The sequence below is a fragment of the Hippopotamus amphibius genome, chromosome 5 (assembly GCF_030028045.1).
Source record: "Hippopotamus amphibius kiboko isolate mHipAmp2 chromosome 5, mHipAmp2.hap2, whole genome shotgun sequence".
Lineage (NCBI taxonomy): Eukaryota > Metazoa > Chordata > Mammalia > Artiodactyla > Hippopotamidae > Hippopotamus > Hippopotamus amphibius.
This window is the reverse complement of record NC_080190.1, coordinates 27122754-27144755: the sequence shown is the minus strand read 5'-3', so window position 1 is coordinate 27144755 and position 22002 is coordinate 27122754. Positions and strand designations below refer to the sequence as shown.

The 22002-nt window shown below is 38.8% G+C and overlaps 1 protein-coding gene across 1 annotated transcript in view; it reads right to left on the bottom strand.

Moving 5' to 3' along the window:
• PCGF6 (polycomb group ring finger 6) overlaps positions 1–19604 on the bottom strand; it is a 30987-nt gene extending 11383 nt beyond the window's left edge. The window contains exons 1-7 of the mRNA XM_057736614.1: positions 19198–19604; positions 18374–18473; positions 18193–18289; positions 17351–17406; positions 17191–17250; positions 15783–15891; positions 4453–4480 (exon numbers count right to left, since the gene is read on the bottom strand). Coding sequence (XP_057592597.1) covers positions 4453–4480; positions 15783–15891; positions 17191–17250; positions 17351–17406; positions 18193–18289; positions 18374–18473; positions 19198–19551 — 804 coding nt within the window. The 5' untranslated portion in view covers positions 19552–19604. The remainder of the gene's footprint in view (positions 1–4452; positions 4481–15782; positions 15892–17190; positions 17251–17350; positions 17407–18192; positions 18290–18373; positions 18474–19197) is intronic.
• Positions 19605–22002: the final 2398 nt, after the last annotated feature.

Below are 22002 nucleotides of genomic sequence, written 5' to 3'. Positions count from 1 at the left end.
TGGTCAATTCATTTTTTTTCCTGTTACATCTAACAGCCTCCTACCATCTGCATATAAACAGAAAAGAAAAATTCCAGAGAAGAATTATACTGCTTTGAAATTAAGCACAGCAATCTTCCCCACCATCTCTAACACAAAAGGTCAATCTGATAAGGAAGCTGAAATAATAAGGTAGAATCTATAGGGAAATTTAAGAGATTCAGTTATTTTCTGATGATAGAAAATGCATACCACTAAAGATATCTTTTAAAAAGATGGTATCAACTCATTTTACCTTGAAAAAATTCCTACCTCTGCCAACTGAAAATAGTTACCAATCCAGTAGCAAGGTATATCCCTAACAACCAGATTGTGATTTTGAAATATCACCAACAGACACCTTGGAGAAATGACTGATTCTGTGTCTGTGGCAAGAGATGTACGAGTTGAGCATGGAACATCTTGTCATATCAGATAGCAAGGAAGCTATTAGAGACCATGATTATCCGTGATAAGACAATGAACATCAATAAAGATAATAATTAAAATGGGTTTAAACCACAAATATATTTAAATGCATTAGTTCATATTAAAGTAAAAACAAAAACAAAAATACCTAACTGATTATGACTGGAGCATGCTAATGAACCAGCTCATTATTTTGAACCTGGTAAGTAAAGGTAAGGAACCAGCATTTATCCTTTCTTTCCTATGTCAACAGTACCACTGGCTAACCAAATAAAAGCTTCTCTTTATAGAAGTATTTCAATAAAAGGAGAAGGAATACAGCATCATTTTCCAAACCCTATTCAGTTAATGGGCTTAGACATTGCATACCAACGGTTGCTAACATTACAAAGAGACACAAACAACCAGAGATTAATATGCCTCCAGATGGACAAAAACACCACCACCTATGAAGTATTCCTGGTCTTCTCAAATCAAACCTGTCTGATTAACGCCCAGACTTAACTACTAGTTTACGGGAAAAACAGAGGACAGAAGAACATGTTAAATTATAGCACAGAAATGCAACATCAAAACCCAATCTGCAGGAAACTATAGGACAGATGACCCAGTTTTGTCAACAATGAATTGCAAGAAAAAGGAAATAGAAAACTTACAGATTTAAAGACCTATCAACCAATCACAATGTGTGAACATTATTTGGATCCTGATTTAAAGTGTTAAAAAAACAAAACACCCACTATGATTGAGATAAAAATTTGTATACTGACTAGATATTTGGTAAGAAATTTTTTATTCACCACCTTCAGCTTCTGAAAAAAATCACAAACTTACAAAAAAGTTATAAGACTAACTTTGTTATAAAGTAAATGAAGATCCAGATAGCCTTCACCTTCTTGATAAACTATTAACATATTGCTATATTTGCTTTATCTCTTCCAATGTATATGTAATATGTGTACACTTACTATTTCTTAAGTTACTTGCAGACATTGAGATATTTTACCCCTAAATATACCAGCAGTTATCTTCTCAGAATAAAGGGACTCTCCTCTATAACTACAATATAATTATCAGCAAATTTATAGACATATTCAGGAAATTTATTACATTAGTACAATGCAATTATCTAAATGGGTCCAAATTCAAATTTATCCAATTGTCCTAATAATGTCCTTTATAAGTTGTTCTTATTTCAATCCAGAATCTAATGAAGGATTACCCACTGTATTTTGTTGTCATGTTTCTGTAATCTCCTTAATCTAGAATAGGTCTGTCAGGACTTCCCTGTGGCGCAGTGGTTAAGAATCTGCCTGCCGGGGCTTCCTAGGTGGTGCAGTTTAAGAATTCGCCTGCCAATGCAGAGGACATGGGTTCGATCCTAGCTCCAGGAAGATTCCACATGCCGCAGAGCAACTAAGCCCGTGCGCAAAAAAAAAAAAAAAAAAAAAAAAGAATCTGCCTGCCAATGCAGGGGACATGGGTTTGATCCCTGGTCTTGGGAAGATCCCACATGCTGCAAGAGCAACTAAGCCTGTGCACCACAACTACTGAGCCTGTGCTCTAGAGCCCTCGAGCCACAACTATTGAGTTCACACACCAAAACTACTGAAGCCTGTGTGCCCAGAGCCCGTGCTCTGCAACAAGAGAAGTCACCTCAATGATAAGCCCATGCACCGCAACGAAAGAGTAGCCCCCACTCGCCGCAACTAGAGAAAGCCCACGTGCAGCAGTGAAGACCCAATGCAGCCAATAAGTAAATAAATAAATTTATAAAAGACAAGAATTCTTTTTAAAAACATAATACCACTATCATACTTTAAAATTCCTTGATATCAGAAAATAGATAGTAAATGTATAAATTTCACCACTGTCTCAATTTTCTTACCTAGTAGAAAATGATTTTATTATTTTTAGGGTTGTCATTACAGAGAGAATAAAAATAAAACAAAAATTTCACCCACAAAATATAACAGCCGATGATGGAATCAAGCTAAAATTCTAATTTATGCATATATTATTTTTATCAGATACACTTTTGTATTCTCAAAATGTATACACTAAATATATTACAAACAATGCTTCTATTCAACATTTCTACTGGATCTTGGCTTGTTTTGTAAAAATTTAACAACTTTATTGAGATATAATTCACATACCATGAAATTCACCATTTTAAAGTATACAGTTCAATGGCTTTCAGTACATTTATAGAGTTGTGCAACTATCACCATTATCTAATTTCAGAACATTTTCATCACCCAAAAAGAAACCCATACAAATTAGTAGTCATTCCCAACTTTCCCCCTCCCCCGAGCTTCTGACAACCACTAATTACTTATCTCTATGCTTTTGCCTATATTGGACATTTCATATAAATGGAATCATATAACATGTGGTCTTCTGTGCCTGGCTTCTTTAACATGTTTTCAAGGTTCATCCATGTTGTAGCATGTATCAATATTTCATTCCTTTTTATTGCCAAATACTCTTCCATTGTATGGATATATATTTGGTTTATCTATTCATGAGTTAATGGATATCTGGGTTAGTTCCAATTTGGTGCTATCATCTCAAAAATTTTTTACAGTTTATTTTTCAAATCCAATCCAAATAAATGCCATACAATGATGTCCTTTGAGTCTCTTTTAATCAATATGTTCTATCTACATTTTCTCTCTTTACATCTTTCCCTTTTATTTGCTGAAGAAACAGAACTGTTGGCCCTGCAGTTTTCCACTGTCTAGATTTGGCTTATTATATTCCTACAGAGTAATTTAATAAGTTCCTGTGTCCCCTGGATTTCCTGTAAATTAGTAATCTAGGGGTGTGATCAGCTTCACATTTGTTTCAGCAAGAACACTTCACAGGTGGTAACGTCATTTTTTTCATGTGTGAGGATCAGAACTATATAAATATCTTAAGCGCATATGTGCTTTTGTAGAAGCAGAAAGCTAATATTTCAATTTAATTTTTAGTTCTCTCTTCATGAGATTTTTATACTCTGTTGGCTTATATGGCTACTACAGGTCACTGGACAGATGTCTTCAGTGAACTCCAGGAGCATATGACTATACTTGTCCCATATAGAAAGATATGCCACTTTACCACCTACCACACTATGAAAGGACTTCTAACATTAATCACCATAAGTTTGGTATTTTCCAACTTAGAAGAGGTTAAAAGTTACCAAACCTAACACTGCATTCCCTCCATCACAATGATCTCTGGGAAAACCCTATAATACACTTCATCTAGAAAAGTACTCATCTATTCCTTTGCTTCAACTCATGTCCCTTAAGCCACTACAGTCACAAAACAAACCACTACTTCCAACCAGGTATAATTCACCCATATTTTAGTACAGACTTTGATAAACTCACTGAAAATCTAAGTAGATAAAAGTCAACTATTTCCTTATATATTATATAATCCCAAGTAACTATAAAGCCTGATTTACCCCTTTTAAAAAAGTCACCTTTTCCTGAATGACTCATACTATAGAAGCTACACTGTGTACAATGGCATCTGTGATACTGAAGCCTTTAAGACAACTCTGAACTTAAGTATGTTACAAAAGAATTCATTACCTCTAAAGTTTCAGTAAATGACTGAAGCAACAAGTTGGGGCAGGTTAACTTGAACCAAAGATGTTACATGCAAATGAAATTTTAAGCTAGTATTTAACTCAAAATGCCTACTATACAAAAAATGCTTTGAAACATTTTTTTATCACCAAATTAGCACAGCATTTGGTTTTAGTTTTAAAAGTTACTCAATTATTTTTCCTTAGACTACTGTTCTGAATTAATAACAAATCCCTACTTAATAATCTTTTTCTCATAAACCTATTATTAAGAGAGCATTATCGAATGTACTTCATATTTAACAAGTTTTACTTATAAAACACTTTTTATTGTAATTGAAGACAGTCTCCATATGATTGCTGATCTTAAATTTGTGTGCTACATGGTCCTCTTGTAAAGTAAATGAAAAATAAAATACCTTAAAATGTCCCGTGCCTTCATTAGCACTGAAAAATGAAAGCAAAATTAATCAATTTTAAAACTCTATGTTTAATTATATAACACAGAAAAATAACATAAATACAAATATTTAAGGAACATCAATTTAATTTTAAAACACCGTCACTTAACCCTTCATGAAGTAAACAAATGTAGTTGTCATATCTGCCACCTAGTGGTAAGGCAAAGGCAGTTTTATACAGTATTTTATATTGCTTTGTATACTTACTTCCAGGAGTTAAAAGTATAGTCTTAATATTTAGATTTCTCCCACATGTAGCATTCTAACATTTTCCAGCTTAAAGTAAAACTTCTTTTTTTTTTACTATCACAATTACTGTGTTTTTTTTTTTCTTGACCTTAACGTTTACAAGATAGACTCCTTATAAGAAAGCCACTACATTTCCTGTTGGTTTACTGTTGGTTCCAGCATAATCACCTGGCATGATTTACTCAGTTTGCCTTTCCCCTAGAAGTACAAAGAGATTTCTTGATTAAATCCATTACTTTTATATCATGAGGAGACAAGGAACAAACGTTTTTTGAGCATCTACTATTCACCAGGCATTATATTACGTCTTCATATATTATGCATGTTTTTCATTCAGTACTCACAGTAGCCCTATAAATCAGGACTTAGGATCCCCATTAAGGTCACAGAGCTAGTAAGTAATAAAGCTGGGTTTCAGACTCAGGTACACATATCAAAGCCCACATTTTTTTTTTTTTTGCCACACTGCACAGGATCTTAGTTCCCTAACCAGTGACTGAACCTGGGCCATGGAAGTGAAACCACTGAGTCCTAACTACTGGACCTCCAGGGAATTTCCAAAGCCCACATTCTTTCTTCCCTATCATGTTGTGAATAGCCAAGATCACAACTGCACCATCTAGAGTATTCTTATAATACAAACATAGAGAAATATACTGAAATACAGTATATAAACTATATTACAAATACCTATTTATAGAATGTTATATTGACATAAATATAAAACATAATTATGTATACATATTATATATAAATGTAAATCTAAGATTATAATACAACCTTAAGAGTTACAACATAAAATATTCTTGGGAATTTCCTGGTTTCCCAGTGGTTAGGACTCCGTGCTTTCACTGCCAAGAACGAGGGTACGATCCTTGGTTGGGGAACTAAGATCCTGCAAGCCTTATGGCCAAAATAAAATAAAATAAAGTATCTTCTTCTTAATTATAAGAATTATCTCTATAGAATCCATGATGTATGGGCATCTGGCTTCTGCTTGAATATCTAAAGAGATAGCTTCTTAACTGACAAGTTGGTTCATTCCATTTGTGGGCAATTTTGTTAGAAATTGCTTGCTTGCACTGAATTAAATATGTTTCTTCCTATAACTTATACCTATTAGTCCTAGTTTTGCCTTTTGGTATTCTTGTGAATTAGATTCAGTCTTTCTGCTGCCACACATGACACAGTTTTCACACCTTTTACTATTCTGATTACAACTCAATTTACCAACATTTCTCTTAAAATGTAGAGCTGAACATAAGACCCTAGTTGGATACTATAGCATACAGCGGGATAGCACCTCCCTGGTTTACTAAACACCACTGAGCTTAAAACTGCATTAAATTTTTGCCATATCTTCTCTCATGCACTTATCTCATGTGAGTCCATTTTCTTTACCAGGCAGATGTTGTACATATTACAGTACCACAGACTCCTTTAACCTTTATTTTTGAATGACCCTGCATTATTTCAATATTCATATATTTATAACAGTTTATACGTATTAGGAACACCATATGTTGATTCTTACAACAATCCTGTGAGTTGGTATTATAATCCCCAATTTAGAAATATGGAAACTGATGACCAGAGAAGTTAAGCTACATTCTAAGGGTTACATACCTTGAGTTACACTCTTCAAAGCCTATACTCTTTCTACATACATTATACTGCTTGTCTAAGGTTATTTCTTCTTATAATATTCTACTTTACACATAGAAACTGAAGAACAAAAATGAGAAGTACGCTACAAGACTATCTTAAGGTCAAAAAACAGGGGGCGGAGTCAAGATGGTAGTGTGGGAAGACACGGAGATCGCTTCTCCCCACAAATAGAACAGTTACCAGAGGCCAGTGGGGGACCTGCGGCCCAAGCAGACTGCAGGAACCCCGTAGCAACCGGGTAGGACCTGGGGGAAGTCAGGGGGGCAGGAAAGGGGAAGCCGGAGGGGACCAGCGCGCCCCTTGGGATTGGCTGGGGGAGGGGGGAGGTTCCCGCCTAGAGGGACCTTTGGGGGCTGGGGAGATCTGGGAAACCACGACTGGGTTTCTCCCACCCAGGAGGCCAGGAGGCCTGTTGGGCTCCCCATTCCAGGGGCCTGCTGGGCTTCCCAGCGGGATCCTCCACCCTCCAAGGCCCCCTCCGGGCTGCCTGGGTCCTGGGGGTGTGGGAAGGAGGGAGGAGGGGCGAGGAGGTGGAGAGGCAGACAGGAGGGGGTGGAGGCTTTGAGATTGGGGGACAGGGAGGCAAGAGGGCATTTTGCCTGCCCTCTTGGCTAGGGAGGCCGACTGGGCTCCCGGGCATGGTCCTTCACTCTCCGGGCCCCCTCCAGCTGCTTGGAACCTAGGAGAGCGGAGGGTGGGGGAGAGGAAGAGAGGCAGACAGGGACCCTACCAGAACTGGGAGATCTAGGGAAGTGCCGCAGGCGTTACCCTAGCCCAGCTGGCCCTGGGAGGCCTGCTGGGCGTCAGGGTCTGGTCTCCTGCCTTTCACTGCCCCATCCAGCTGTGAGGGTTCTAGGGGAATAGGAGAGAGGAGGTGAGAAAGAAGAGAACCCAAGGGGGAGGGACCCTCCGAGACTGGAGAACTAGGGCAGGTGCCTAGCATCTCTCCCACCAACTTGGGCCCAGGGAGCCCACTGGGTACCTTGACCTGATCCTTTGCTCCCAGGACCAGATGCATTCCTGGGCCCCTCTGCCTCACTGGGCCTAAGCCCCATTCCCCACCACCCCCAGGGCCTTTTCTAAGTGTAGGCCCTGCCCATTGCCTAACTCCTCCCCCCACCCCAGCCCTTGTCTAAGCCCCGTCCCCACAGCCGAGGCCTTTTTCTGGCTTTTTTTTTTCTTCCCACCTCCTCACTTAGGCTATTGCAGTTGTTTTACTTTCCAGTTGTTGCTCCATCTTTTTTTTTTTAATTTTTTCTGACACATCTGTTAGTTTCCCACTATCGTATTTTTTATCTTGCTATTGTTCTGCTGTTCTCCTACTTTTTTTTTTTTTAATTTTTTTTTCATTTTCCCTGCTCTACACGGCTTGTGGGATCTTGATATACAAGCCCAGTGTCAGGCCTGAGCTCCTGAGGTGGGAGCTCTGAGTCCAAAACATTGGACTAACAGGGAAACCCAGTTCCCAGGGAACATTCTTTACAGTGAGGTCTCCCAGAGGTCCTCACCTCAACACCAAGACCCAGCGATACTCAACAGCCTACAAACTCCAGTGCTTGAAACCTCAGGCCAAACACCCAGTGAGACAGGAACACAATCCTGCCCATCCAAAGTGGGGGGAAAATAAGACTACAAAAAAATATATCACAGATGAAGGAACAAGATAAAAATACACAAGACCAAATAAATGAAGAGGAAATAGGAAAATTGCCTGGAAAAGAATTCAGACTAATGATAGTAAAGATGATCCAAAATCTCGATAACAAAATAGAGAAAATACAAGAAACAGTTAGTAAGGACTCAGAAGAACTAAAGAGCAAACAGTAATAGATAACAAAATAACTGAAATTAAAAATACTCTAGATGCTATAAACAGCAGAATAACTAAGGCAGAAGAACAAATAAGTGAGCTGGAAGATAGAATGGGGGAAATAACTGCCACAGAGCAGGAAAAAGAAAAAAAGAACAAAAAGAATGGAAGACAGTCTCAGAGACCTTGGTGACAACATTAAGCACACCAACATTCGAATCATAGGCATCCCAGAAGAAGAAGAAAAAAAGAAAGGGTCTGAGAAAATCTTTGAAGAGGTTATAGTGGAAAACTTCCCCAACATGGAAAAGGAAATAATTAATCAAGTCCAAGAAGCACAGAGAGTCCCATACAAGATAAACCCAAGGAGAAATACACCAAGGCACATATTAATCAAACAAACGAAAATTAAACACAAAGAAAAAATATTAAAAGCTGCAAGAGAAAAGCAACAAATAACATATAAGGGAAAACCCATAAGGATAACAGCTGATCTTTCTGCAGAAACTCTGCAGGCCAGAAGAGAGTGGCAGGATATACTGAAAGTCCTGAAAGAGAAAAACCTACAGCCAAGAATACTCTACCCAGCAAGAATCTCATTCAGATTTGACAGAGAAATCAAAAGCTTTACAAACAAGCAAAAGTTAAGAGAATTCAGCACCACCAAACCAGCCTTACAACAATTGCTAAAGGAACTTTTCTAAGCAGGAAACACAAGAGAAAGAAAAGACCTGCAAATACAAACCCAAAACAATTAAGAAAATGGTAATAGGAACATACATGTCAGTAATCACCTTAAATGTAAATGGATTAAATGCTCCAACCAAAAGACACAGACTGGTTGAATGGATACAAAAACAAGACCCTTCTATATGCAGTCTACAAGAAACCCACTTCAGACCTAGGGACACATATAGACTGAAAGTAAGGGGATGGAAAAAGATATTCCATGCAAATGGAAGTCAAAAGAAAGCTAGAGTAGCAATACTCATATCAGACAAATTAGACTTTAAAGTCAAGACTATTAAAAGAGACAAGGAAGGACCCTATATAATGATCAAGGGATCCACCCAAGAAGAAGATAACAATAGTAAATATCTATGCACCCAACATAGGAGCACCTCAGTACATAAGGCAAATGCTAACAGCCATAAAAGGGGACATTGACAGTAACACAATAATAGTAGGAGACTTTAACAGCCCACTTACATCAATGGACAGATCATCCAAAGAGAAAATAAGGACACACAAGCTCTAAATGACATATTAGACCACCTCAACTTAACTGATATTTATAGGACATTCCATCCAAAAACTACAGAATACACTTTCTCCTCAAGGGTACATGGAGCATTCTCCAGGATAGATCACATCTTGGGTCACAAATCAAGCCTTGGTAAATTCAGAAAAATTGAAATCGTATCAAGCATTTTCTATGACCACAATGCCATGAGACTAGATATCAATTACAGGAAAAAAACTGTAAAAAATACAACCACATGGAGACTAAACAATACGCTATTAAACAACCAAGGAATCACTAAAGAAATCAAAGAGGAAATCAAAAAATACCTAGAAACAAATGACAATGAAAACACAACAACCCAAAACCTATGGGGCGCAGAAAAAGCAGCTCTAAGAGGGAAGTTTATAGCAATACAGTCCTACCTCAAGAAACAAGAAAAATATTGAATAAACAATCTAACCTTACACCTAAAACAATTAGAGAAAGAAGAACAAAAAAACCCCAAAGTGAGCAGAAGGAAAGAAATCATAAAGATCAGATCAAAAATAAATGAAAAAGAAAGGAAAGAAACAACAGCAAAGATCAATGAAACTAAAAGCTGGTTCTTTGAGAAGATAAACAAAATTGATAAACCATTAGCCAAACTTAACAGGAAAAAAAGGGAGAAGATGCAAATCAACAGAATTAGAAATGAAAAAGGATAAGTAACAATGGACACCTAATATAAAAGATCATGAAAGACTACTATAAGCAACTATATGCCAATAAATTGGATAACCTGGAAGAAATGGATAAATTCTTAGAAAAGTACAATCTTCCAAGACTGAACCAGGAAGAAATAGAACATATGAACAGACCAATCACAAGTACGGAAATTGAGACTGTGATTAAAGATCTCCCAAAAAACAAAAGCCCAGGGCCAGATGGCTTCACAGGTGAATTCTATCAAACATTTCGAGAAGAGCTAACACCTATCCTTCTCAAACTCTTCCAAATTATAGCAGAAGGAGGAACACTCCCAAACTCATTCTACGAGGCCACCATCACCCTGATACGCAAAGATGTCACAAAAAAAGAAAATTACAGGCCAATATCACTGATGAATATAGATGCAAAAATCCTCAACAAAATACTAGCTAACAGAATCCAACAGCACATTAAAAAGATCATACACCATGATCAAGTGGGGTTTATCCCTGGAATGCAAGGATTCTTCAATATACGCAAATCAATCAATGTGATACACCATATTAACAAACTGAAGGATAAAAACCATATGATCATCTCAATAGATGCAGAAAAAGCTTTTGACAAAATTCAACATCCATTTATGATAAATAGAAAATGGGCATAAAGGAAATTACCTCAACATAATAAAAGCCATATATGACAAACCAACAGCCAACATCGTTCTCAATGGTGAAAAACTGACAGCATTCCCTCTAAGGACAGGAACAAGACAGGGGTGTCCACTCTCACCATTATTATTCAACATAGTTTTGGAAGTTTTAGCCACAGCAATCAGGGAAGAAAAAGAAATAAAAGGAATCCAAATTGGAAAAGAAGAAGTAAAATTGTCACTCTTTGCAGATGACATGATATTATACATAGAAAACCCTAAAGACACTACCAGAAAACTGCTAGCACTAATCGATGAATTTAGTAAAGTAGCAGGATACAAAATTAATGTGCAGAAATCTCTTGCACTCCTATACACTAACAATGAAAGAGCAGAAAGAGAAATTAAGGAAACTCTTCCATTTATCATTGCAACAAAAAGAATAAAATACCTGCCTAAGGAGGCAAAAGACCAGTATGCAGAAAACTATAAGACGCTGATGAAAGAAATCAAAGACGACACAAACAGATGGAGGGACATACCATGTTCTTGGATTGGAAGAATCAATATTGTGAAAATGACTATCTTACCCAAAGCAATGTACAGATTCAACGCAATCCCTATCAAATTACCAATGGCATTTTTCACAGAACTAGAACAAGAAATCTTACGATTTGTATGGAAACGCAAAAGACCCTGAATAGCCAAAGCAATCTTGAGAAGGAAAGACAGAGTTGGTGGAATTAGGCTTCCCGACTTCAAACTATACTATAAGGCCACAGTGATCAAGACAGTATGGTACTGGCACAAAAACAGAAAGGCAGATCAATGGAACAGAATAGAGAACTCAGAGATAAACTCAAGCACATGTGGGCAGCTTATCTTTGACGAAGGAGGCAAGAATATACAATGGAAAAAAGACAGCCTCTTCAATAAGTGGTGCTGGGAAAATTGGACAGCAACATGTAAAAGAATGAAATTAGAACACTTCCTAACACCATACACAAAAATAAACTCCAAATGGATTAAAGACCTAAATGTAAGGCCAGACACTATAAAAATCCTGGAGGAAAACATAGGCAGAACACTCTATGACATCCATCAAAGCAAGATCCTTTTTGACCCACCTCCTAGAATCATGGAAATAAAATCAAGAATAAACAAATGGGATCTAATGAAACTTAACAGCTTTTGCACAGCAAAAGAAACCATAAACAAGATAAGAAGACAAGCCTCAGAATGGGAGAAAATACTTGCCAACAAAGCAACTGACAAAGGATTAATCTCCAAAATATATAAGCAGCTCATGCAGCTTAATACCAAAAAAGCAAATAACCCAAGCCACAAATGGGTGGAAGACCTAAATAGACATTTCTCCAAAGAAGATATTCAGATGGCCAACAAACACATGAAAAGATGCTCAACATCACTAATCATTAGAGAAATGCAAGTCAAAGCCACAATGAGGTATCACCTCACACCAGTCAGAATAGCCATTATCAAAACATCTAGAAACAATAAATGTTGGAGAGGGTGCGGAGAAAAGGGAACTCTCCTGCACTGTTGGTGGGAATGTAAGCTGGTACAGCCACTATGCAAAACAGTTTGGAGATTCCTTAAAAAACTAAAAATGGAACTACCATATGACCCAGTAATCCCACTACTGGGCATATACCCAAAGAAAACCATAATCCAAAAAGAAATGTACCATAATGTTCATTGCAGCATTGTTTACAATAGCCAGGACATGGAAGCAACCTAAATGCCCATCAACAGATGAATGGATAAAGAAGATGTGGCACATATATACAATGGAATATTACTCAGCCATAAAAAGGAATGAAACTGAACTATATGTAATGAGGTGGATAGACCTAGAGACTCACACAGAGTAAAGTAAGCCAGAAAGAGAAAAACAAATACCATATGCTAACACATATATATGGAATCTAAAGAAATGGTACTGATGAATGCAGTGACAGGGCAAGAGTGGAGATACAGAGGTAGAGAATGGACTTGAGGACATGGGGCTGGTGGGGGGCGAAGGGGAAGTTGGGACAAAGTGAGAGAGTAGCATAGACATATTTACACTACCAACTGTAAAAGAGATAGCTAGTGGGAAGTTGCTGCATAACAAAAGGAGATCAACTTGATGATGGGTGATGCCTTAGAGGGCCAGGACAGGGAGGGAGGGAGGGAGTCCTGGGAAGGAGGGGATATGGGGATATATGTATAAATACAGCTGATTCACTGTGGTGTACCTGAAAAACTGGTACAAGAGTGTAAAGCAAATATATTCCAATAAAGAGCTTAAAAAAAGAAATTAAAAAACATGCATACCAAATTAAGGGGGGATGGGGCAGGGAATCTCATTTATGTTCATTCCAGTGGTTGAAAATTCACTGTCCACAGGCTGAACCCACCTCAGGATTTTCGCACCTCCAATCCAAGCAGGGTCACCAGCCGGACCAAATCTGCCCTCGTATTTGCATCAGGTTAAAACTCTGCCGTTTGTCCTGCCACGAAAGAGCTTCCTATGGTTTACCCTCAGTACCCTGACTTCAGTGGTAACACCAACCTTTTCAATGCAGTAAACATGTGGGGATTTAACTCTGAGGACTGGTGACTTCAAAAGGACTCCTTGACACATTGGAAGCTTTCTTCCCCATAACCATTTGAAAACAGATAAAAGACCATTTTATGAAGTATACAGACCCATCATGATTATCAACATATAAGTTCAATTCTCTTATTTTACAGATAGGGAAGCTGAAGCTCTGAGAATTTAAAACTACAAGTTCCATGAGGGCAAGGGCCATGGCTGACTTATTCAAATTACATTCCCAGCAGCTAGCAGAGTATGTGCTGGTACACAGCAGGACCTTAAGAAACATCTTATGAAAAAAAGCGATCAGTGCAGTTTTACAAAGCTATATAACAAAGGACCTAGGACTTAAATAGAGATTTTCTTATTACAAGTGAGGGCTCTTTTTTTCTACACCAGGGAGGGTGTTAATAATGAAACAACTCCAGTAAGTGGTAATGACTGCTTTGAGCACTGCGGTTAAGTCTCACTCATTAGGAAAGCCTGCCATGATTAAGTATTGATTTCTGCTGTGGGCAAAGACGGAGGTAATGCAGCACCCTTGTCACATATTTGCTATCTTTGCATTACTGCCACTTTTCAAAAAAAGGTATAAAAAAAACTGTCTATTCCTACTGTACATTAGTGGAAAAGGTTACATATCCCCAAAATAATTTTTTTGAAATATAAATTCCTTTCAATTTTCAAATTTTAATTAACTAGACTTATTAAAAATCAAGTTACAGACTTCCTAGGTGGCGCAGTGGTAAAGAATCCGCCTGCCAAGGCAGGAGACATGGGTTCGAGCCCTGCTCTGGGAAGATTCCACATGCCACGGAGCAACTAAGCCCGTGCGCCATAAAAAAAAAAAAAAAAATTTGATAAAAATCAAGTTACATAGTAAAAAGTCAAATACAATGAAAAGTAAGACTTTACGATCCCAGACTGATACACTCCAGTCCCTTTTCTAGAACCAACTGCTGTCAACATTTTCTTATATGTCCTTTCAGGAATGGTCTATGCCTGTGGGGAAAAAATATATATATGTCCACCACCCTCTTTTTAAAAAAAGAAACATAAATGAGCACACGCTATGTATTTTCTTCTGCATCTTTTTTCACTTAAGAAAGTGAATTTTGGCAACGGTTCCATATTAGCACATACCTTACTAGCACATGTTCATGCACTGTATACCATTATTTTACCAGTTCCCTTTTGGACATATAGGTTGGAACACATTCTCTAACAACAAATTGCTGGTTTAAAGTTTGTTATTACATGGTTTCTTCTCATTTTTCTAAAGAGATCTTTATTTCATTATCATCAACCACTACTACATGGGCTCTGTGGAAGCATAAGAAAGGTTTCTCACCTCTCAGTGTCCTTAATATCAGTTGAGAACACAGGATGAATATATAAAGAGATAAATACAACACAGTACAAGCCAGATACTAAATATATAATACAGGCAACCTAGAGTTAAAAGGAGGAAGTGACAGAGGTCAAATAGTCATCAGTGACATAAAATGGAAGATCCAGATTTTCCAAGAAAGGCATTTTAGTTTATTCTGCAAACTATGTAATTATTTTTAAATCTACAGTTTGATATAGGCCAATTCTATGATGATAGCTGGCCTAACAATGCTGTGGTGTGATGGAGTACACCATATACTACAGAGTTTGAAAGAAGCAATTTATATGAATTAGGGAGATATCTAACTACTTTGAAGATAAACATATCCTAAGACTCGGCAAATCTACACAGAGAATTATCTCACATATGCACAGGGGGATATGTAAAAATGTGCAAAGCAACATTGTCCATAATAGCAAAAAAACTGGAAACAACCTGTGTTCCACAGTACAAGATAAATTATGGTATATTTATCTTAAGGGAATTCCAAGCAATGGTGAAAATGAGTGAACTAGTTATACATTTTAACATGGATGAATCACACAATGCTGAGAGAAAAAAGCAAGCTGGAAAACACAGTATGATACCACTTAAAGTTTTTAAGTGCGCAAAAACAATTCTACATATTGTTTAGGATTAGATACACATGTGGTAAACATAAAAAAAATGCATGGGAATGACAACCATTACTTTTAGTAGCGTAGTTATTAACCTCTAAGGGAAGAGGGAAATGAACAGGAAGAGGTAGCCAAGTGCCTTCTGCCGTTATTAGGATGGTTTATTTCAAAAGCTAGATGATGGAGATACAAGTGGTTATTGTACTACTCTTTAGTACCTTTTTCTAAATCTTAACATTTCAGAATTATTTTTTAAAAGGATATAGAAAAACTCAATGTGACCATAGTTCAGGATGATTTCGTAACTGTTAGGACTTAAAAAATTCTCTAAAGTTCGGAGGTAGAGGTTTAGGGTACTCACCCAATAAACTCCAGTAATAAAGACATGTCAAGTTCAGGTGGAATACGAAACACTGATTCTAAGACTTTCTTAGATCTTCCTTTGCTCGAAGGGACTGGCTGTGGAACAGCTATTTGATAGCCAAACAAAAAAGTTGAGTTAGAATAGAAACTTCATAAATTGAGATCTTTGAAAAATAATTACACATATTTAACTATGTTGACTATTTAAAAGCACTCATTCTCCCTTTTTAAAACAGTATCAGCTAATCTGTCAAAGCCAGTGAAATTACTGACAAGCCCGGGGAGCACCCCGCAATGGAAGGCAGACATGTGGCTGGTTTATCAGGGCCACAGAGGGAGCTCAGCATAACAGCAACAACAGCTGTAGGTAACCCTTAATAAGCACTACTATGTGCCAGGGCTCATGCTCAGCACTTTATATGAACCATCTCATTTAACCCTTATTATAATTCCATGACATAGGTACTACTGCATTTTTTTTTTATAAATTTATTTATTTATTTATTTTATTGGCTGTGTTGGGTCTTTTTTTGCTGTGCGCGGGCTTTCTTTTTAGTTGCGGTGAGTGGGGGCTACTCTTCGTTGTGGTGTGAGGGCTCCTCATTGCCGTGGCTTCTCTTGTTGCGGAGCACGGGCTCTAGGCGCGTGGGCTTCAGTAGTTGCAGCACATGGGCTCAATAGCTGTGGCTCACGGGCTCTAAAGTGCAGGCTCAGTAGTCGTGGCGCACAGGCTTAGTTGCTCCGCAGCATGTGGGATCTTCCTGGAGCAGGGATTGAATCCGTGTCCTCTGCGTTGGCAGGCGGATTCTCAACCACTGCGCCACCTAGGAAGCCCTGCATTTTTTTTTTTAATTGAAGTATAGTTGATTTACAATTTTGTGTACTTTAACTGTAAAGAATATGAGATTACAGTTTAATGAGATTAGGCAATTTGCCTAAAGTCACACACATAGTAAGTGGAAGAATGAGGACTTAAACCCAAATCTAACCTCCATACTGCGACATTACCATCATCATAAAAACTAATATTTGAGCAGTTACTATGTTCCAGGCACTGTTTTAAGTGCTTTGTATTACTCAGCGTATTCTTACAACAATTTTATAAAGTGCTATGATTATCCCTACTTTATAGAAGAGGAAACTGAGACATTGAAGTAATTTGCCAAAGTTATACACCTAGTAAGGTGGCAGAGCTAGGATCACATTCAGACAATCTAGCTCCAGAGCCTGTACTCTTTAATCCTCATAAAAAATTAAATTGGGTTACAGTAAATCATTACCTTCAAAAATCTTTCTCTCTCTTTGATCATAAAATAACCAGCTATCACCAAAAAGAACCTCAAAGGGAGCAAACTTTATTAAGTTAATACTCTTTATAAATACATATGGTATACACCCAAACTTACCAGGTTTAGGTACTTCTAGACCTCTTTCTTTATAGAAATCATGCATTTGCTTTTTTTCTCCTAAAAAATGATAAAACACAGACTAAATCACACTTAAAATGTAACTGGTAGAGTCAGCAGAGATTCTGGGATTCACAACTATGTAATAAAATAAACTTACTTTCCTCTAGATTGATCACTAATTTGTACACTATGTCTTGTAACTGTCGGTCCAACCTAATAAAAGGAAAGGATGGAGAATACCTCAGAATTCAGAAAAATGCATTTGGTACAGAGTGAATGATGCTCTTTGTAAGTAACCGTTTTCTCTTAGGAGTGAATGTCTCCTCTCTCAGAGGTGAGTTACTTTTAGGTAGCACTCATGGTTGTCAACTGAGAGAACCGTAAGTAATTATATGTAGTCATAATTACAAATAACTATAGACTCTTGAATAGTTTGCTAAATTGTTCCATGTGAACTGGTCTTATTCCCTTAATAAGAATGTGAGCTTGAGGGCAGAGACTGTATTTTGAAATTCTGTGTATCATCTGCAAAACATTCTTCTATGCAGGTAGTAAAACCATAATAGTATTTGCTAAGCAAGTGAAAGCAGTCCACCTTTACTGTCTTCCCTTAGGAGACAGCATGAACTGAAAATTTGATTAATAAGCCACAATAACCCATGACAGATAGGCTTTTCAAAAGAGGCCAGTTATTTCAGGTATTAGTTTTAAAAACAGATTTCTAGATACACAGAAAATGACAAACCTAAACTAGCCTCATCAACTTGAGTGATGGAATTAAAATTCTCAAGAAAAGAGGTCTGTGCCTTTTTTTTTTTTTTTTAAGTTCCCAGCAGATAACACAGTGCCTGGTACACAGTAAGTGCTCTACATGTATTTCTTTAAAGATTATGTATTTCCCTTTCTTGTTAGGTCAAGAATTTATTACCAACTACACAATTTTAAGCTTTCAGAAAAAGTATACCTAAAATATAAATTTTACTTATATATTCTTCTTACCTTATGTTGTAAAGAGGTTGTGTCTGATGTACTACTATGTTGCATTTTGGACATCTGTTGCTATAGTAAAAGTGTCTTACAATGCAGCTTTTACAAACTGTTGGAAAAAAATGTTGAAATTAGGAGGCTTTCAAGACATTTCAAAAACTGAATATATTATTTGGAAATGTGAGGAGCTTACATGTATGAAGACATTCTGTGATGGTGGTTGCATCTATTAAGTAACCTTTGCAAATGGAGCACAAGATGTATGGGGTCAGCTCAGAGAGATTAATCAGGCGCTGCAAACGCAATGGAAATAGTTTTAAAATACAAGTCCTTGCTTTTTCAAACGATTAAACCATAATCCCAAAATTTTATTATCAACAATGTGTAGCTTACTTTGCAACATAGAAACATGCTACACTACCTCCAAACCTTCAAATACGCTCAAAGTTACAATAACACAATAGGAACCAATGTTTCGGAAAGATCTCACTCTTTCGGAGACACTGTATACTGCCAGGTGAGAGGCATCTTACTTTATGAATTACCGCAAAATGGATAAACTTTCCAGATACTGGTGTCTAATATACTAATTCTAACTGGCTAGGTATGTTGTCTAACTTTACGAAGTAGGCGCTGCCCCATTAAAAAAAAAAACAAAAATACTTCCCAATTAGAGATTGAGTAGGTGGGGCTCTCAACACCCTGTAGAAAGGGATTGTTCCCCCGGCCCACTGTAAGCTCCTGGAGGCAGGAGGACGGTACCCTTGGCGCCTACATCCCTGGCACGCAGTAGCTTCAATGAGTGAGTCGGACCCAGAGAGCTTAAGTGACTGCAGGACCCTTACAAAATGAGTCGGCAGGGAATCGGGCCGGGACAGAAGGCCAGTCCGCGCCACACGCAGGCAAGCACAAGAGGTGAGGGTCCGTGCAAGTGCCAAAGGCTGCAGCGGCGAGCGGGGGACCCGGCCCGGCCCTGACTGAGGAGGCCCGGCGAGGTCGAACAAGGGTTATCAGTACCTCCTCTTCGTCCTCGGAGTCCGGCCGCCCCCCCTCCAGCCTCAGCGAGAAGTGGCTCATCTCTTCCTCCTCCTCTTCCTCCTCCAGGTCCTCCTCCTCTTCCAACTCCTCGTCCTCGTCCTCGAAGCGGCCCCTCAAGCGGCCCAGGCTGCGCTCCGGCTCCAGCTCAGGGGGCCGGGCGCCCGAGCAGCCGGGAGCCCCTGCCTCGGGCGGTGGCGGCTGGCGCTCCTCACCCGCTGCGGGCGCCGGGGTGAGGGCAGGCGGGGAGATGGGAGGCGGGGGCGGCATGGCTGCAGCTCCCTCGGCCTTGGCAGCGCCCGCGTTGCCTGCTGTTACCGCCGGGACCCTCTCCATGCCGGGCGTACAGACCAGGCGAGGCAAGACCAGGTGGCTGGATAGCGCGGGAGTTCCGCCCGCCTGCCTGAGCCGACAGTGCGCAGGCGTGGGAGGCCTGCAAGGCCCGCTGGGAAATGTGGTTCACCGCGCCTCACCTACGCCGGGGCGTAGGCGGAGCCGCTCAGGTACGGGGCGGGGCTTGCAGGCCGCACGTTAGAGGCACCTCACCCATTTTTCCTTTGAAAGGCTGAAGTTCTCTGCCCTGCCTTCTGAAAACGACGTAATTGGTGCCTTTCAGACAACAATATTCTGTTTGCATCGACATGTGCAGAGCACTGAAATAGGTGCTATAACGATGTTGCATTACGAACAATAATGACTTCAAATGATGAGTAATAATTTGAGTACCAGTTATGCGTTTCTTCCATGCAACATTATTTCCATTAGGAAGTATGAAATTTCCATTTTGAAATGTGTAAGTTTATTTATTTGGAGGAATTAACGCTTGTATTGCCACAAAGTGGAAATATAATCACAATTCGAAGGCCGCCTATGATTCCCCATCACACAAAGGAAAGTCAATTATATTTAATTCAACAAACATTTATTGAGGGTCAGTTATATAGCAGGAACTGAGACCTACCCATGCACCGCAATCTCCCAATTTTATTAAGAGATAGATTTGGAGTTGGTGTACTTTATTCTTGGTAAGACAATGCCGAGTAATGTGAAGTTTGGAAGCCGGATTCGGGGAGGAGTCAAAAGCTCCTTAAGGAAATAATGCTAGGGAGAAATCACATTTGTGTGGGAATGTGTTGTCACTGAGCAAAATTAAAGATAATTTGGGAGTGGTGTACATACTTCTTAGGGGACTGGTGAAGATATCAAGTTGCTATGCTCATCTGGGGAAAATTGAACCAGATTTGATGCTGAAACCACACAACTCATTGGGACTCAAACCCGTGGGCTGGGACTCCAACCCAGTCAAAACCCATACTGGGACTTGAACCCACATTCTTCTAATTGAGAGCAAACACTTGGTCTCAGAACTTAATAAAGCTCAGGTTCTTTATGTCTCATCGCAGAAAGAATTCAGTGAGAGACAAAGTGGTAGGTAAGAAGTGGATTTGTTTAGAGAGAAACACACTGCATAGACAGAGTGTGGGCCATCTCAGAAGGCAAGAGGCCTTGAAACGTGGGGTGGTTAGTATTTTCCAACTGGGTAATTTCATAGGCTAATGAGTGGGAGGATCATTCCAACTGTTTTGGAGAAGGGGCAGCGATTTCCAGAAATTGGGCCACCGCCCATTTTTTGGCCTTTTACAGTCAGCCTCAGAACTGTCATGGGACCTGTGGGTGTTATTTAGCATGCTAATGTATTACAAAGAGCATGTAATGAGGCTCAAGGCCCCCTGGAAGTCTAATCTTCCACCATCCTGGACCTAATTGGCTCTAACCAGTTTTTGTCATATCTTCAAGGGGTATGTCATTCTTTTAGAGGTTGTGCCCTGCCCCCTTCCCTCCTGTTTCAGTACCCAACCATTGCTCCTGGACCAGGCCTCACCTCTCCCTCTGAAGTCTCCAAAGTCTGGTCAAGCCTGAGATACTAAAGTTTGCAAGATCCAAGAAGAAATGGAAGGAAGGAAATGTCTCCTCCTACATGGTGGAGTGTAGATCCTCAAGGTGGGGGGATGGAAACTGGGCTAGGATGTTGAAAGAGGATGGTTGAAGAGATTGAAAGAAACAGACCTAGATACCTGAGATGCTTTCCTTAAGAGTTTAAAACGGCAAGAGCCTCCACATAATTACGTTAAAGTCATAGCTTTTAACCTTGATCGATATTGTAAGAGCTATCTGACAAAAGAATTGCTTGTACTGGACATTTCAATGATATAATTTTGAATTCTTATGATATGAAAATATTAATAATAACATTAATAAAGTTTCATGTAAAGAATATGAAATATTGAGAACTCTAAAATTTAAAAAATGCAATCAAGAATTGTAGTATTTTCAAAGATAGTAAACTTAGTGAATTATGAAATTGCATTACTGCCACAGGGGGGTGTCAGTTTAGATGGTAAACTGAAATATCTGCAGCCTTTGTCAGTCCTATGGTGTGATGGCTAGTTTCATGTGTCAACTGGGTTAGGCTATAGTATAGTTATTCAATCAAACACTTCTCTAGATATTGCTGTGAAGGTATTTTGTGCATGGGATTATCATTACAATCAGTTGACTTTAAATAAAACATACTAAAACAAAAAACAAAAAAAACAAAAAAAAAATACTATTCTTTATAATTTGAATAGACCTCATCCAATCAGTTAAAAAGCCTTAGAAGCAAAACTGAGATTCCCCTGAGGAAGAAATTCTTCCCGTGGACTGCAGCATAAGCTCCTGCACAGGAGTTTCCATTCTGTTGGCCTGCCCCACAAATTTCACACCTGCTTAGCAAGCCCACACAAT